Raw genomic sequence first — 18,797 nt, forward strand, 5'->3', positions numbered from 1 at the left:
AGACTCAGCTTGATAATGGTGGCTGATAAGAGAGGCTGACAGAAAGCTTATCTTGTATTTTCTACAGTGATAAAGACCACAAGTGACAATAAGGGCTATAATAGGCTATTTGTTTTGGACTTGGCTTGTATGCTGAATATATGTAAAACTCAAAAATTAGAAAGAAATTACTTAAATTCTTCATGTAAGGCATAACAAATCCACAACCCAAATATAAGTGATGCACACACACTTACACGCAATTTGTATTTTACCTAATAAAACAGAAACCATTTGAATGCTTTTAAACAGACTCTTCTAATTCTGTGTAAGGCTGTGCGGTATGAAAGCTACTGAATGCACATGACAGCAGTATTAGCTTACACCTAACAATAAACAGCCTCTTTTCCCATGGGGAGTTGCAGCACTGGGCATGGTCATGGTGGCATCAAACAATCTGGGAGGGTAATCAGTTTGTGTGTGTGCATACATGCATACTCGGGCTGTGCAGAGTATGTAGAAGGTACAGTTGTTTGAAGTCAAACAAAAGAGGTTACCAAACAAGAGAAACTGCTTAGAACACTGATTTAAAGTGCAATTACAATAATATTATCATACACATTCTTATGAAAAGAGATAAAAGCAAAATACACGATAAAAATGTTGAATAATCCTATGTCAAACAGAGCAGTAATACAGTTCTGACATGTAATAAGTTTATATATTACAGATAACTACACTCCAGCCTTATTTCACTGCATTACTTTGTAATAACACTATATTACACAATAATACTGACTACTGTGACATCTCCAGAACAAATCCTCCAAGTATTGAATTTGATTTTATTGATATTCCTTCTCTGTATTTTCACTTCCCTTTTCAGTTATCATGGAGAAACAAATTCTTGTGAGTAGAGCTCTTTGACCATCTACTGGTGACTGAGTGTAGTTCACTGCTGTACAAAGTGCTCTACTATCAGTATGCCTGTCAGCAAGACGGTTTTTATATAGACTGTTGACTATATATTTTTTTTACAGGGGTATGTCAAACTGAATGCTATGTTTGCAGAAGGAGAAACAATATTAACTGAAAAACACCACCTAGGAGCAGTTCAATTCCACAGTATGTTTAGGTCACTTCACAGAACATTGTGACAATAGCTTGATTATAGAGTGAAATAATGTAAGCAGCTTTTTACAACCATGGTCGTGAAATGATAAAACCAATGATACATGACTCTTTCTAGTGAGTTTTATTTATTTTTTTACTCAAAACATTCTTTACCAACTCATAATCCGTAATAAGCCTCATCAGTGCCTTAACCATTGACAGTATATACTGTATATAGGCCTCAACTCAACCTCTCGCTCAACCACTTGCAGCTGTTTTGATCTTCAGCTTGCTTTGTTGGTGCTAATTCTCAGCTGTTTCAGCTGTGCAGTCAGCAGCTCAAACGGCCAGCCCAGCAGTGCAGTGTATTGTCTTACAAGAACAATGCTGCACCTCCCAATAGAGTTGCTTTTCATGTTTCGAAATGAAAAGAGCGGAAGAGTTTTTATTACCGCTACACAGTACAGGCCTCAAATTTTTTTGTTGTGTGGTGATTTCTTTCAATCTTTTTACAACACAAGGAACATGAGAGAAGTGGTGCAATCAGAACTAATTTATTCTTTATTCCAGTCATGTTGCATGGGGAAATAAGGAAACTAAAATACTACATTTTAACTACATTGTTGAAGATCCTGTTAAAGGCTTTACTCCTCGTCATGTCCTTTCTGTACAGAGAAGAAATGTTAGCTAGATCTTTTATTTCTGAATCACTGAAATTACTCATTGTATATTGCATGTAATATTCTGAATGATTACTGACCTTAGCACCAGAGTCACGGCTCTTTGCTCTCAGCTTGTTGACCTGAGACTCTGCAATGTCGGCCCTCTCTTCTGCTTCCTCGAGCTCATGCTGTAACTTGCGCAACTTTCCCAGATTTGCATTGGACTGTTCCTCCTAAAAGAAGAGTATGGAAAATTCTTGTATTGCTACAACGCTGATGTAGCACTGAGCTGATTCATAAAAAAGCAAAGGGAACACGTTTTATTAATGAAGGTATAGTATTTTCACTTACAGCCTCCTCTGTAGCTCGCTTATAGGATTTAACTTTCAGTTGCAGCTTATCCACCAGGTCCTGCAGACGGCTCAGATTCTTTTTATCCTCGTCCGTCTGTTAAATTATTACATATTATTTGCTAAAGCATGACTTTTTATGGTTGCTTAATGTTTATCAGAGTCATTATGTGTGGAGCATATACCTGGTAGGTGAGCTCTTTGATGCGCCTCTCATACTTGCGTATACCTTTCACTGAGTCACTGCTTCTCTTTTGTTCCATATCCACCTCAGTTTCCAACTCTCTCACCTTGAAACCAACAGTTATGGATGCAGCTTTTATACATTTGTTAAAGCCAGAGAATCCTGTATTGTGCACTAGTACTGTAAGGCAATACAGTGAAAGTTTTAAATTCTCACCCTGGCCTCCAGCTTCTGGATCTGCTTCTTGCCACCTTTCATGGCTATTTGCTCAGCTTCATCCAGACGGTGCTGCAGGTCTTTGATTGTTTGTTCCATGTTTTTCTTCATACGCTCCAGGTGAGCGCAGGTGTCCTGCTCCTTCTTTAGCTCTTCTGCCATCATGGCAGCATCAGTCACAGCCTTCTTCGCCTTCTCCTCAGCATTTCTGCACTCCTGCACCGCCTCCTCCACTTCATTCTGAAGCTGAGCTGTGTCTCCCTCCAGCTTCTTCTTCTGGTTCAGCAGGCTGGTGTTCTGCACAAAAGCGTTTTACAGTGAACACTTGTTGAAACATAAATTACTCTGGACATATTGGCTCATTTTTATACTGTATAGTGACTACAGATTTGGACATACCTGAGAATGCAGCAGCTGAACTCTCTCACTGACATCCAGCAGTTCCTGCTCTGCAAGTTTACGACCTCTTTCAGTCTGCTCCACCACAGACCTCAGCTCATCAAGTTCAGCCTGCAACAGGTTGTTACGTCTCTCCACAATGGCAATGTTCTCCTTCAGATCATCATTGGCATGGAGAGTATCATCCAGCTGCAGCTGCAAGTCCTGTAAAAAACGATAATACAATTATATAATTAAAAGAAGGAAGAAAACAATCCACAAGCATATTTTCATCATTGGTAGGACTTTTGTATTTACCTTCAGATGAGTATGGACTCCCTTGAGCTGTTTCTGAGCCTCTGCTGCCTGCCTGTTGGCCTGGCTCAGCTGGATCTCCATCTCATTGAGATCTCCCTCCATCTTCTTCTTCACTCTGAGAGCCTCAATTCTGCTGCGAGTCTCAGCCTCCAGAGAGCTCTGCAGAGTGTCCACAACTCTTTGATGGTTACGCTTGGCCTGTTCCAACTCCTCCTCCTTCTCAGCCAGCTTCCGCTCGATGTCAGCCTTCACCTGGTTTAACTCAAGCTGAGCTCTGAGGATCTTACTCTCCTCATGCTCAAGGGAACCCTGGTAAAAACAGCAAATCACTGTATATTTTTTAAAGCATCAGAAAGGTAATTCCAGCATATTGTTGCGTAAAAAAAAAAATGGTTTGTACATTTAACGACATTTAACATTTGTTCACCTCAGCTTCCTCCAGAGCAGTTTGTATCTCAGCCTTCTCCTGTTCCAGCTGTTTACGGATCTTCTCCAGCTCGTGGATGCTCTTTCCTCCCTCACCAAGTTGCTCAGTCAGGTCAGAAATTTCCTCTGTTTTGTGCATATTCATTTATTTTACTGTTTTTCCAACCACACAACCATATTCAATGTCTATTAAAAGACAAATGATGATTTATTATATCTTCCTACCTTGGAGATTCTTATTTTCTCGTTTCATGGTCTCCAGATGATCCAGAGATTCTTCATAGGAGTTCTTCAGTTTGAAGAGTTCAGTGCTGAGAGATCGAGCCTCTTTCTGAGCACTTTCCAGCTCAGTCTGGGACTCCTCATATTTCTGCTTCCACTCAGCAAGGACCTGGTTAAATTGTATATTAAATTATGTTGTACACTAATGATTAAAAATGAAATGAGTCCCTGCCATTTCATGTCATTACCTTGTCAAAGTTTCTTTGTCTCTTGTCGAGAGCTGCAGCAGCAGCATTTGATCTCTCCACATCCACCATGAGATCTTCAATCTCACCTTGAAGCCTGTGTTTGGTTTTCTCCAGGGAGGAACATTTAGCATTACCAGCTTCAACAGTTTCTTCTGCATCCTGTAAGCGTTGAGCTAGCTTTTTCCTAATAGCAAAAATGAAAATGTCAAATCATTATTTTACATAGAAAAAGGGAATATTGTGGTAAATAAAGGTCTTAAAATGGGTCTTGTTTTTCAGTGGGGATTTTAGTTTAGAGAGAGGGCAATCCCCCATTGTTCTATAATTTACTGAATCCTTACTTTGCTTCTTCCAGCTCCTCTGTCCTTTGTATGGCATCAGTTTCGTACTTTGTTCTCCACTGAGCCACCTCAGAGTTTGCCTTGGACATGCTGCGTTGGAGTTCAGTTTTGGCCTCCTGCTCCTCCTCATATTGCTCCCTCAACAAGTCACAGTCATGGCGTGAAGACTGCACTGCATGGGCAAGTGCATTCTTGGCCTGTATGGTAATAGTATAAGCTGTGATAAATAGACTGTCAAATGAATGTAATGTCTGTCTGGAAACTGCATTCACAGTCATTTGAGATACCTTCACTTCCTCTTCTAGTTGTCTCTTGAGGTCTTCAATCTGCTGAGTGTAGGACTGCTTCCCTCTGGTCAGCTGGGAGACCAAGGAGTCCTTCTCCTCCAGCTGCCTGGCAAACTCACCTAAAATAAAGGTTTGTAAGTCCCCATATCAAGCTGTAGGCCTAATTGGTGTTTAATTATATTAGTTTGCTGCCTGTAATGTTTGAAATGTAAATAATCAACCCACTATTTTTATTTTCTAAGCAGAATTATATTGTAACACCTGGAATTGCAAGAACTCATTTTCTGGAGTGCATTGCTAAAAGACAGTATACAGTATCAATATAAAAAAAAATAATAATAATTTAAAAGTGCATGCTCAATTACCATTTTCGGTTTGAAGCTTTGCTTTTTGCATTGAGAAGTCATTGATGGTACGCTGGCCCTCCTCTGCTTTTGTCTTGTATTCAGTCATTTGATCCTCCAGCGTGCGGCACATTTTCTCCATGTTGGTCTGAATAAAATGATTCTCATATTAATATGTAAGTAATAAAATATATTCAACCCAAGCATCAATTTATTTATATTATTATTTCTAATAGACATAGTATGACCCTTTGGGATATACACCTATCAGAACTTCCTTTAGAGAGATGCATTAGAAGATCAACAGGTAGAGTCTGTAAGTCTCTGTAAGTCAACAAATGTATTCCAGTACTTCCTAAAATGTCAAAATGTTCCTTCCCTCATGTCACTATCATAAATAGGCTATAAACCAACCAGCTGGCTTATTTTAGCACAAAGACTGGAAATAGGGGGAAACAGCTGGCTGGCTCTCCCCAAAGGAAATGAAATCTACTATTTACTATTTTCTAGTATTTGTTAAGCTAACCAGCTGCTGGCAGTAGTTTTATATTTACAATAGAGATATACTGGTGGTTGGCAACAATCTTCTAATCTACTGTAACTCTTCGTAAGAAAGTGAATACAGCTTATTTTAAAAAAATGACAAACTATTCCTTAAAGTTGCATAAATAAAGACTGGTTTTATTTTGTCTTACTTTAACTTTGATGATCTGCTCCATGTTGGAGACCACATCATCCAGCTCCAGTCTGAGCTCGCTCTTCTCTTTCTCCAGCTTCTGTTTGACTCTTTGCAGGTTGTCAATCTGCTCTCCCAGGTCAGCCACACTGTCTGCGTTCTTCTTTCTCAGAGTAGCAGCAGTGGCTTCATGCTGCAGAGTGGCCTCTTCAAGGTCTCTGCGCATCTTCTGGAACTCGGCCTCCCTCTTCTTGTTCATCTCGATCTGGGCAGCAGTGGCTCCTCCGGCCTCCTCCAGCCTCTCACTGATCTCCTCCAGCTCTCTGGCCAAGTCAGCCCTGTGTTTCTCCAGCTTGGCTCTGGCAGCTCGCTCTGCTTCTAGCTCTTCCTCGAGCTCTTCAATGCGAGCCTTGATGAGTATCGATCAGATTATTGTACATTTTGAGTAGGAATTCCCATTATGAAAAGATAATAATGCAATTAATTAAATCTGTTTGGGCAGTTACCTGCAACTCCTTCAGTTTCTTCTGGAGTTGAGCACTCATGGCCTGTTCATCCTCAATCTTACTTAGCTGCTGGCTGATTTCAAAATCTTTCCTACATTCAATGACAACATGGTTAACTTAGTAATCAGCTGTTGTAGAATAACAGGCATTGTGTTTGTGATTGTAAAAGATTGGTTTTACTTTTTGAGTTTTTCCTCCAGCTGCTGTTTGTCATTCTCCAGATCCATCACACTTTCTTGGGTTAACTTTAAGTCCCCTTCCAATTTTCTCTTGGCTCTTTCCAGATCCATCCTCACTTTCTTCTCTTGCTCCAGTGATCCTTCAAGCTAATAGACAAAAGATCCCAAGCATTTACTCAATAAGTTGTGTCTCCAGAACATTAGATTTAGGCGAAAATACCATTGTACTCACATCATCAACTTGCTGCTCCAGCTTGGCTTTGGCCTTGGTCAGAGTGTTGACTTTGTCCTCCTCACTCTGCAGGTCATCCAGTGTTTGCTGATGAGCCTCCTGAAGAGCTTTTTTCTCTTTGGTCAGCTTAGCAATGATTTCATCCAAAGCTGCCATCTCTTCAGTCAGGTTTTTAACCTGAGAAAACAGACCACCGCTGGTGTTAGGTCTGGTATTTAGAAAAATTCTTCATCAAAGGACCACTCTGTAGGATTTAGTGGCACCTAGTGTGGAAATTGCAGACTATTATCGACTAAATTCTTCTCCCCTTCCAAGTGTGTAGGAAAAACTCACAAAAGAGCAAAAGGCCCTATCTAAAGCCAGTTTTAGTTTGTCTGCTACTGGGCTACTGTAGAAACTTGTTGATCCAACATGGTGAATTTCCGTAGAAGAGGACCAGCTCCCTCTGTTGATAAAAATGTCTCAATCCAGGGTAACAAAAATAGGATTCTTGTTTTCAGGTGACTAAACACTAATGAAAACATAAATATTATGTTTCATTTCTGCCAATAGATCTACCATATGTTAAATACTGAATCTTTAAATATCTTTTTAAATCCGCAATAACCGATTCTTTTGGCCACTTGTCGGCAGTTGAACACATAATTGACATTTTACCTTTCAGTTAGCATACAGATGCAGACACAGAGCAGCATTAACAATTTTCTGGCCACCTGCTGAATTTAAGTTTAATATTTCCTCTCAGCTTTTCCAGCTAGTAGCTAACTTCACTTTAAACAACTACCCTTTTTCTTAAAAGAGTTGCCTGCAGTGGTTGAGAATTCAATCAAAAAAGTTACATTGTGGGGTATAAAAAATAAAACAATTGGCTAAAAGATTCTAAAACGCTACTTATAGCTCAGGAGAACTGCAGAATGAGATGGTAATTCTCTATGGATTTCAAGAAAAAACTCTTTCAACTGAATACAAAAATCTGATTGATTGTTATCATAAAAATATGTATATGAATTTTAGTTGCTTAGGTTACCTTATTCTCTGTGGCATGCTTTTCCTTTTCCACTTTAGCCAGAGTCAGCTCCAGATCATCAATGTCCTTCTTGAGTTCTGAACATTCATCCTCCAGCTTCCTCTTCTTGGCAGTCAGCTCTGCATTCATCTCCTCTTCATCTTCCAACCTTTCTGTCAGCTCTTTGGCTTTTGACTCAAGCTGGATCTTACTCTTGATCAGACCCTCACAGCGCTCCTCAGCATCTGTAAGATTGTCTTGTTCCTGCAAACAGTAAATTTGATAACAAATTAATCAAATTTCCCCAAGTATATTGCTGTAAGTTTTAGAAAAATTTAATGACTGATCTTACAGATTGGACTTGAAGCTGTAGGTCATTCTTCTCTTGGAGAAGGGTGACCATTTTTTCCTCCAGCTCTTTCCTGCGTGCCTCAGATTTAGCATAAGCCTCTTTCAGCTTTGTGAACTCTTCCTTCATATTTGCCATCTCCTTCTCATTCTCAGCTGATTTCAGCAGAGGCTTGATCTTGAAGTACATCTTCATCCAGGGCCAATTCTTGACACCCATGAAAGCACGCACATTCCATTGGATCACCAGTAAGGCATCCCTGTAGATAACATCGGTACACTGGAATATATTTTTCTGTACCTTTTTTACAGTTAATGTTAAAAGTAACACACCAACCTGCGCTCAACAATTTTCTGGAACTCAATTCTGGCGAGTAGTCCTCTGGTTCTAGCTTGAATTCCAGTGATGATAAGAGTGAGACGATCATCTCTCATCTCTTCAAGAACACCCAGCAGACCAGCTTTGAAGAACACCTGCAATGGAAGTTTTTTACAACATTGAACCCTGCTCTTTTAAATTATTGTAGCAACAGAACCAACCTTTGTGTGTCCCAGTTTATACTGCTCATGGTCAATATCCAAAGAGCCCAAAAGTTTTTCTGCTGCTTTCTTGTTGTCAATGAACTGTCCCTCAGGGATAGCATTAGGATTCAGGATGCGATATCTGAAATGACAGAACCATAACATCATTAAAATTATAGAACAAATTTGGAAATAAATTCAAATAACATTAATGGGTCAAGCCACTCTGAGTTAAGTTCCTGATCAATATAGATAAATATAGAGATATACTTTATTGTCTGCATGGCAAAATTTGACATGTGCTCATCAAAGCTAGACCAACTAATATATGTGGGCACACAAAAACAGCAGGCAGACAACATTAAAGAGTACATAAAAATACAATACCAAAAACAAATACAGACACAAAAATAGACACTGAGGCAGCTGTCTGTTATGTGCTACAGTACAGCTTCCATAACCTCAATTTATTCTAGGCTATTATTTAGAACTCTGACTGACACAGGCACAAAGGCACAATTGATCCTATTTACACCGCTAAGCTCTGTATCGTCTGCCTGATGGTAGCAGCTTATACTGGGAGAAGAGAATGTGGGATTCTCTTTACCTGTTTAAGTACGCACTTACAAAATCCCCCGAAGTGTCTCCAACATTTTCTGCTGGGGTCTGGAAGACACACCGATATTCTTAAAACAAAGGATCCTAGGAGGATATCCTGAGCTGTTGTTCAAAAGCCCTGTTGGAGCTACCAGTGGTGTCATGGACAGGTGCTGAGGACCATAGCAGATGCCACTTGCACAGGGATTATCACCAGTGAAAAAACTCCATCCAACAAGGAAGGAAACTGGCTTTGTTAAGGAAGGGGAGAACCGGCAGCACACAAAATCACCAAGTGGGTTTCTTGCCATTGTTCGTGACTGGGAACTAGGTTTGCGTTGGGAGGCAGCACAAGTTCCCAGATATCACAGAGACCACACTTAGGCGAAACATGGTTCTGATGTCCAAAACAGTAAGGCTGGTTGTCCTGCTGGAATTGTCTGTCCTCTGAGAAGACTGGACTAGGGATGGGTGAGACTTTGGTCTCCTTCCCTTGAAGAATCTGCATAGAGACTGGTTGGGCACACAGGAACAGAGCCATGAGGAACATCACTGATGCCACAGAAATTAAGATAGGTGACCTGTCGACCACACACACACTACTTGGTAACAAGTTTGAGCCTGATCAATCCTGGCCTGGTCACCTAGGCAATAGTATTTAATGATAAAAGACCAGAAATGCACGGCGACACCAGGTTATCACTGATCACTGTGTGCATGATTTTTGAGAAAGCACTAAATTAGCTTTTCATGCCTTTGTTTGAAGTCTCCATACTGAATCCTGTTGGGGAATCCCTTTCTGCAGATTCTGATGCCCTCCAGCACACCATTACAGCGCAGCTGGTGCATGACCAGAGGATTCTCCATCGCTCCCGGAGTCTTGGTCTCATTGGGGATGATGCAGCGTACAAAGTGGGGGTGAGTTGACCTCAAGTTGGTCATCAGTTTGTTTAAGTTCTCCTGTAAATGGAGACAATGAATAGTAATCGGTTTCATACAGCATTAGGACATAACCTAAAATTTAGACATATTTTACCCTGTGCAGTGCAGACACAGTCTGGAAGGAAGAACCTTTCTTCTTTGCACCCTTTCCTCCCTTGCCTCCTGTTTCCTGCACTGTATAGAAGTTGTAAATAAAGTGTGTAAGTGTAATGGTTCTTTCTTCTTTTAGTGTTATCCTGGATAATTTCAGGATGAATCATTTTTGTGGTCAAAGATCCCTTACCTGAATCTGCACCCGCGTACCCAGCAAACAGGACGGCCAGTAACTTCAAGTTGGATTTTTGATACAGTCCAACCACAGTTTCATTCAGTGGGTCCTTGTTCTTCACAAGCCAGTTACCGATGTTGTAATCAACAATACCAGCATAGTGACCCAGGGAGAAATGACCCTCTGGTTTCCCCTTAATAATTCTGGGCTTTTGGAAGTTGGGACTTTTACCCAGATGGTTGTCGTACAGTTTGGCTTTAAATGTTGCGTCACTGGCTTTGGGGAACATGCACTCCTCTTCAAGGATGGACATGATGCCCATGGGCTGAGGGAAAGCATTGATTACAATTAATTAAATGTAAACAAGTCACAAAGAATAGTTTATATTTGTTACATACGTTCTGAAATGAAATGCACTAACCTTCTCAATGAGTTCAATGCAGGCTGCCAGGTCCATGCCAAAGTCAATGAACTCCCACACAATGCCCTCTTTCTTGTACTCTTCTTGTTCCAGGACAAACATGTGGTGGTTGAAGAACTGCTGCAGCTTCTCATTAGTATAGTTGATGCACAGTTGCTCAAAGGTGTTGAACTAGGAAGAGCATTCAAAGAGAGGAGAGTTAGAAAAAGTAGATTTTCTAGTCACATGCCCATAAAACCTTTTATACTCACATCAAAGATCTCAAATCCAGCAATGTCCAACACACCGATGAAGTGCTGGCGTGGTTGCTTGGTGTCCAGAGATTGGTTGATTCTCACCACCATCCACAAGAACATTTTCTCGTACACCGACTTGGACAGAGCACTAACAGCGTAGTACACCTAGATAATTACATAGAATTTTAAATTGTAACACCCTTTATTTTTCAAGCCACATGGATTTCTGTGAAGTGTCTCTGTTCAACTTACCTGCTGCACATTCTGACCTTTGGTGACCCACTCGTTGCCTACTTTTACTCTTGGGTGACACAGGCCCTTGATGAGGTCAGCAGAGTTCAAGCCCATCAGATATGCAACTTTGTCCAGATCTGTGTAGTAAAAGCATTTACAACATTGTTTTGTGTCAAAAAGGCACAAACTGGCAGTAGTTAAACTTTTCTTCATTGTCCTGATGCCTTACCCTCTGTCCCATCAGGCTCTGCTTGCTCTTCCCTCTGCTTATTTTTGAACTTCACGTTTCCATAATGCATAACGGCACCAGTCAGCTTATAAATGCCATTCTTCTCCTCTTGAGTAAAGCCCAGAACATCAAAAGCTTCCTGAAACATTTGAATTATATTTGAGTAAGTTGTAAAGAATGTATGGAGTTTTTAACAAGCAGTCTGTTTCACTTACATCAGTAGCCATCAGCTCGTCTGCATCATCAATGGAGGCTACAGTTGTCTCTCCTTGGGAGATGAAGGCGTAGTCGTAGGGGTTGTTGGTGATGAGCAACATTTCTGGTAAAGAAAAAAAAGTTTAAGTCTATGTTTATGTGACATTTCATTATGGTCAGATATATTTCTTGTGTTGTTTCATGTTTCATCCAGCACTCACCCAGCAGTTCTGGTTTCTTTTGGGACAGAATCTGGTAGAAGATATGATAATCTCTCTCAGCCTTGAGCTGATAGGTGACACGAGATTTCTCCAGCAGATCTGGCAACATATAACATATTGGCATTAAAGTTTATTCTTGATCTATGAAAAGTATTTCCTAAAGTATTCATTTATTGTGTACTTACAAGTTTCAATATCAGCTGAGGACAATTTGCCACTGACTCCAAAATGGATTCGAATGAATTTACCCTGTAATGAGAAAATGTTGTTTAGATGTTGTCAACATAACATATCATATGTTGTCACATGTGCACATGTGCTATTTGAAATGACCTAACTTACAAATCTAGAGGAGTTGTCATTTCTGATGGTCTTGGCATTTCCAAAGGCCTCAAGGGCAGGATTTGCCTGGATGATTTGATCCTCCAGGGTGCCCTGTGGGTTTAATGGATGCAGAAATTTAGACCAGGAAAGTCAGAACTGTATATTCACATTAACTTGTAATATTCTCATAATGAAGGAGTTTAAAACCAACCTTTTTATCCTGAACGGCATCCTTCTTGCCAGAAACAGCTGCAATGCTGGCAAAGTACTGGATGACTCTCTTGGTGTTCACAGTCTTTCCAGCTCCAGATTCTCCACTGTGAATGAAATCAAACATGTGAACTGAACATGTCATGAAGACAAAACATAAACTCTGCTCTTCAAATTGGACTCAGATAGGATTTTTATGAATGACTTACGTGATCAGAACAGACTGGTTTTCTCTGTCTGTAAGATTTAAGACAGCATTAGGACAATTCTATTTAAATGTTTGGATTGTTTCAGAGATTACAAAGAGGTGAACTCACCTGACAGCATGTACTGGTAGGCATTGTCAGAAATAGAGAAGATGTGAGGAGGAGCTTCACTCCTCTTCTTTCCTCTGTAGGCGTTGACCACTGCCTTATCATACACTGGCAGCATCTTATAGGGGTTGACAGTCACACAGAACAGCCCTGAGTAGGTCTGTGGACAAAGACACGTGAAACAAGTCTGTTTTTATTGGGCTGAAGATGTCATACAGGGGAGAGATCAGTATATTTGTGGTCATTACTCACGTAGATCATCCATGCTGCATAACGCTCTTTGAGGTTAAACAGCACAGCAGGTTCGTGCAGGAAGGTGAACATCGCCATGTCCTCAATTTTATCAAACTTTGGCGGGTTCTGAGGGTGGATATCAGCCTCCTTATGGGTTACAGTCTGAAATGATTTGCCACAGAGAATATCTCAATTTGAACTTTTGTAAAAGTCTTCAAAGGTATAAGTTTGACTGCTGTGTCACAACCAATTTCCCACTTCTTAGTCAGTGTAAATATCTGACATACTTACTTTTCCAAACTCAGTTTCAACGGTGACTTTGTCGCCATCTCTGGTGGTGACTTTGGCTTTCACATACTCCACCTCAGGGTCCGGTACAAAACATTGCCTCTTTATGTCAAAGGGGCGAGTCTGGGCCTCCAGACGCTCCCTATCAGACTTTCTCAGGAAGGTAGCAGCGGACCCAAACTCTGCCATAAGGCTGTCGCCCATCTTGAAAGCTGTTAACCAAGAACATTGTTTGAAAGCTTCCTGATAAAACTTACATGGTAATTTGTTATAAGTTTATGATGAATGCATTTGAATAGATAGAAAAATGTCATAATACATCACAATAATTGTTGTAGTTAAGTATTTTGAGTAAGTTGAAAATATCCTTAACTATGGTGACCAACATCTTACAATGGAAGTACTTTATATTCAATGTTTTTAAGTCTATTCATTTTCATATATTAATTGTATTCTGAAAAACAAAGAGGATGGAGCTATTTACCAGTTTGTCTTCCTTTCCCCTTTGATAGATTTGATAAGGTTGGTTTCTAAAAGAAGAAAAAATGAAAATATATATTTTTCAATGTTTGACGTAATAGGCATATGCAAAATGTATGCATACTTACCTGTTGGTGCTGTGTTCCTGTTGTTACTCCTCTTTCTGAACCCCTCTTTATATACATCCAGGAGGCTGAGCTTTGACACCCAGGCACCCTATAAGGGAAGAGCAAGAAAACAAAGGACACTAATCAAAGCAAGGTCCGTATTTGGTGATAAAGGATTGGACAACAATAACTCTCATGTAACCATTGGCCAGTGAATTGAAGCTTATGAGCTGGTCTCAGATCAGCATCTATTTTTGTTTTGTCCTTCAAGTGTCTGAAAAGCCAGTAAATTATATTTACTAATTTATTTAAAAATTCTGATATATGAAGATGTCTGACGTTATTGTCATTATTTTAAACCACTTCCCAACACATTTGGATTTTTTTGTAATAATATTAATTTGACAAATTACAGATTATAAAAATGTGCTTCATTTGACATTTTAAACATTTTCTTATATTATATTTCTTGACTAAAGACCACTGCACCTCTTGGTCAGTCAATAGTCGTGACTCACTACTAAAATAAGCACTGTCTTGGTGTAAAGATTATACAGATTATAGTATTGTCTGTCTTGTATAGAAGATAAACTTGTGATTTTTTTTCTTGGATTCCTTCTCCTGGTCCTTGTTTTCATCCCAATGGACCTCAACTGACCCTCCATCTATAATAAAAGATTGGGTATGACAGCTGCCTGCTTTCAAAGGTTTCAGGTTTCTGTAAATAAATACATTTGGGTCATGCAAACACTTATCACCTCCCCCATGTACACATTAGTAATGACAACAGATCAATGTTTGTAATAGCTGCCGTGTTGACATAAGAGATCCTTAAATCATGTGTTTATTGAGTGGACCACCTGAAGACCTCCTCAAGAAACACACAAGCCCTTTGACTTTAACAACTTCACACTTTGGATTTCACCATGACCTTGTTGGTCTTGACAGTTGGTTGTCTTCACGCGGCTTAGCAATCCTTAGCACATCAAGGGCATTACTGAGTCATACCCAGCTGTCTGGTGTCCTTCTGCAGTCAACACTTATGATGCAGCGTCATGAGCCTTCTTATATGCAGCAGGATCCCTGGACTGTTGTTCAAGTGGTGTACTTAGACAGATATGGCAGGTAGTTCATGGTCATATTCTGGGTCATGTGTTGTTTTGAGGTTAATCATTTTTGCAGAGTTTAAAAAGCTATGTTAGATTACAGGTTAATATTCTTCTCTTAAATAATTGAAAATTTGGGGCACTCCAACAATTATAGATAGGTTTGTTTGTTTTGAGGAATACACAGCATCAAAACCTGTGAAAACAGTTGTATTAAGTTTTACATGGATCTTTAAAGAGCTGTCTATTATCTCAGATTAGGTTAACAGTAGGGATTAAACATGATTAGCAAAAGCCTTTGTTTAAAATGTGGAACAGAGTTTAAAGGAATAGTTAGACATTTGGGGAAATTCACCCTTTTTCTTTCTTGCTGAGAGTTAAATGAGAAAATCAACATCACTCTTATGTCTGTATTGTATACAATATGAAGCTACATATTAATAAACTTAGTTTAGCATAAAGACTAGAAACAGAGAGAAACTTGTAAACTTGTATAAATTAGTCAATGTTTATATAAATAACATAAATCAGTAAGCTAATACAATACTAGAATGTTTTATATCCACTACCTGCAGTAACAGGTCTGCATTTATATTTCTTCTGTTTACAGACTCCTGCGTCCCAGTAAAAATCTGTCAAAAGGTTAGGGTTAGGATTAGGTGTCTTAAAACAAACCACAGTGGACATAGAGGAGACTGTTTATAGCACATTGTTTTCTTCCTTTTGTCCTTGAGCTCGAGATAACCACATGACATTCACAGAGCCACTACAAATGCCTTTGGCACACTGAGGCAGATTGCAAAGGCACAGTGACAAGTTATATCAAACTTAGACTCACACTCTCACTTACTGGCTGCGTGTCACACACTCCCGAGCATACCAAATATGAAGCTGCTTTTATAAAACTACATGGAATCTTAGATGCATCCTACACAGGGATATCACTTTCCTTTGGCAGTGGACAGGTCTGTCCGTTATAAAAATGTCTGAATTGAGAATTTTCCTTCATTATATTTGGCTCTTTTCCACGACTTTAATATATATTTTGTTTCTTTTTCCTGTTCTATTGAGAAGATATACCAATGAAAGTAGAGTTTGAACATCATCACAGTTGCAGCTGCTGTTCAACTAGGCCAGTTGGCACTAACTGCTAAACTGTAACTCCACACTCCTTCTTGTTTTCCTGGTATTGTTTCCTTCTATTTACCCTTGAGGACAAAGATAACCCTGTGAAATTGTTTTAGGATTCCTAATGCTAAGCTTAAGAGAAAGCACTGTCATGTGTCCCTGTCAGCAGTGACTTTGCCATTGTGGTTGAGTCTGTTTGTTATCTAAAAAAGTGAAAAAGTGTTTCCAGTCTCTAGTTGACTTTCTCATGATATAATTAAGATACTGAAGGCTAATGCAGTATTTGTGAGCTAAGGTAAAGATGAAACTGATGCCTGTCAACAACTCTAAAGTCAGCGGTCTTGAGTTATTGCTGTTGTTAATTTGCCCTTTGTTCTTAATCTTTATCTACTGCCCTCTTTTGACAGTGTTAGCTAACATAGTGTGCCTCTGGAACACATGCAATAATTAGGTTAATTTAATGACCGATAATTAGTGAGCAAAAAGGGGATTTTTACAGCATGACGTTATTTGTTTATTCATTGCCTGTAAGTATGAGTATCTGTATTTTCATAGTAGTAAACATGAATTTAATTAATTGTCCTGTAGTGAATATTTTGGAACGACAACATGTCTTTCGGTTTGGTGGACTGTCTACAGGGAAGTGTCTTTTTGTTTCCTGTTACATTATGTAAATGATGGATCCTTTCCTTACCATGATAGAAAGCTTAAACTTCTGTATTTCAATATTCAAATGTTTCCATTTAGGTAGCTCCAAGAGAGCACCCAGTCAATACGTCATGATCAGCATGATATTCTTTAAATATGTGGAATCATTTAGGAAGTGAGAAAATTATTTGAATTTGCAAGTGGCTACAGTTAGCACCGGGGTCAAACCAGGTGTTTCTGTACCATCTGAAGTGTAAAGCTGTCTATGAAGTGATAATTTGTCACAGACATAGTTGGAGATGACATCTCCTCCTCAAAGACCTCTGCATTGCATAACAAGACCCTTTCAACACTTGATGCTCCACATCTCAGGTTCTAACTTTGAGTTGTCTAATTAGCCTTCACGTAGCTTTCCCTGTCTGCAGTTCCATTCTCAGCTGTTGTGTGACGAGTTGGCCTCTGACATCGTCTTGTTCTGCTGGCATTCTTCGTGTCAGCCACCTGATATGTCGGTCCACCACATGTCAGCAACCTGTTTTCAGACATCCTTTTCAGCAAAAAAGACTACACCTTGTCTGATTGATTAAATGATTTAATAGACAATTTGAGGAGCACTTGTGTTGACTGGTTGAAACAGGAAAGAAGAGAGGAAAGATGGGTGATGTTGGATGGCCAGGAGCTTCAAGCTGGACCCTGCAGGGGTTGTCTGTGGAGAAGGCCTTTACTGCTCCGCTTTATCCCCCATTGGTTCCTAAAAAAATATGGAAAGAGCGACAGGAGGGTGGAGAAAGCCAGTAGAGTTGATGGGGACGTGCATTGCATTTGCAAACTCGTAACACGGCAGAAAGCATGAGAAAGAGGGCTCGGCTGTCCACAAGTGAAGCATTAGCTCTTCTCTTTGATTCATTTTCATCTGGTAAGAGTTCATATTTCTTCAATTTTCTAGACACTAAATGTAATTTCGGTCAATCAAAGGGATTATGAACTGTGTATTTAAACTTTAAATCACATTTTTTGCTACAAGGTATGATGAAGTAGCTAGCTAACACTAGCAAAATATTACCTCATTTCTGGTCAGAACAAATCTGTACACTTAAGAAACATCACCATAAAAAGACATTTAGGCAATTTTAGACATTTTTAAGCACATTTTCAAGTGAAGTCATTTTTCAAGCATGCGCTTTTTATTTTAAGTGCAAATAGATTTGTTTTAGAAATGAGACATTTTGACTAGGCATAAGAAGTATTTGGTCAGTTTTAGATTTTTTTCTGTGAACCTATGAATTTAACATGGTTTACTGTGTTAAAATACTCAACAGCACTTCATTTTTTATTTTTTTTGCTTTACTGTGAGGAAATGAACTCATTCATTTAGAGGATTTAGATGAGGGTAGACCTCAGAGAGAAGGAAATGACGTAGACATGGGGCAATGGATTGAAGAGGAAACAGCCAGTAAAGCCTCCAGAGCTGAATCAGATCCTGATTCATCGTCAGAAAGTGAACCAGATGACACTGTCTTGGATAAGGACTATATACCTGAGGAAGATGACTGCCCAGATAATGGTAGTGATACAGACACAGCTCAACACAGTGAAGGAGAAACAGGAGCTGCACTTGAAACTTCTGCTGTTCAACGTCATAGGCGCCCAACACCACATATGTGGAAGCAAGAGGTGATAAAAGAGAAGCGTCTTAAGGGGGAGAGTTACAAGAATAAAATGGGACAGGAGAGACCACCAAAGACCATGGGCCCACCCTGCACATCACAGCACTGCTTAAGGTCGAAGAAACAAAGTTGTGAACTACTGACTGAAGAAGAGAGAACAGATATCTTCAACAATTTCTGGTCCATGCCCTCCTGGGAGGCACGCAAGCTGTATATCCAGACTTTAGTCGAAAATGTGCCTATAAAACAGAAGAAAGGTGGTGTTGCATCAAGGAGAACAACGTCCCTATCATACCACCTGCAACTGGCAGATAGATGTAAACTACCTGTGTGTAAGAATCTTTTCTGTTCAACACTTGGCATCGCCCCCAGAACCATCGGATCATGGTTAACTGTGGACATGAAAACCAA

The 18,797-nt window shown here is 39.7% G+C and overlaps 1 protein-coding gene across 1 annotated transcript; it reads right to left on the reverse strand.

Moving 5' to 3' along the window:
• Window positions 1-1,630: 1,630 nt before the first annotated feature.
• LOC127369573 (myosin-6-like) lies at window positions 1,631-13,776 on the reverse strand. The gene is made up of 38 exons (XM_051411065.1): window positions 13,735-13,776; window positions 13,254-13,462; window positions 12,981-13,124; window positions 12,732-12,888; window positions 12,624-12,651; window positions 12,416-12,521; window positions 12,223-12,315; window positions 12,066-12,129; window positions 11,881-11,979; window positions 11,680-11,783; window positions 11,465-11,603; window positions 11,254-11,372; window positions 11,017-11,166; window positions 10,766-10,936; window positions 10,360-10,669; window positions 10,171-10,250; window positions 9,889-10,094; window positions 8,556-8,679; window positions 8,353-8,489; window positions 8,020-8,275; window positions 7,689-7,931; window positions 6,662-6,838; window positions 6,431-6,576; window positions 6,251-6,341; window positions 5,764-6,153; window positions 5,090-5,216; window positions 4,725-4,843; window positions 4,438-4,634; window positions 4,097-4,280; window positions 3,852-4,017; window positions 3,628-3,752; window positions 3,201-3,509; window positions 2,904-3,107; window positions 2,505-2,801; window positions 2,290-2,394; window positions 2,106-2,201; window positions 1,853-1,987; window positions 1,631-1,757 (listed from the first exon to the last, which is right to left on the reverse strand). Exons 2-38 carry the CDS (start codon window positions 13,452-13,454, stop codon window positions 1,737-1,739), a joined length of 5,820 nt encoding a protein of 1,939 aa, XP_051267025.1. The 5' UTR covers window positions 13,455-13,462; window positions 13,735-13,776; the 3' UTR covers window positions 1,631-1,736.
• Window positions 13,777-18,797: the final 5,021 nt, after the last annotated feature.

The sequence above is a fragment of the Dicentrarchus labrax genome, unplaced genomic scaffold (genome assembly GCF_905237075.1).
Source record: "Dicentrarchus labrax unplaced genomic scaffold, dlabrax2021, whole genome shotgun sequence".
NCBI classification, from domain to species: domain Eukaryota; kingdom Metazoa; phylum Chordata; class Actinopteri; family Moronidae; genus Dicentrarchus; species Dicentrarchus labrax.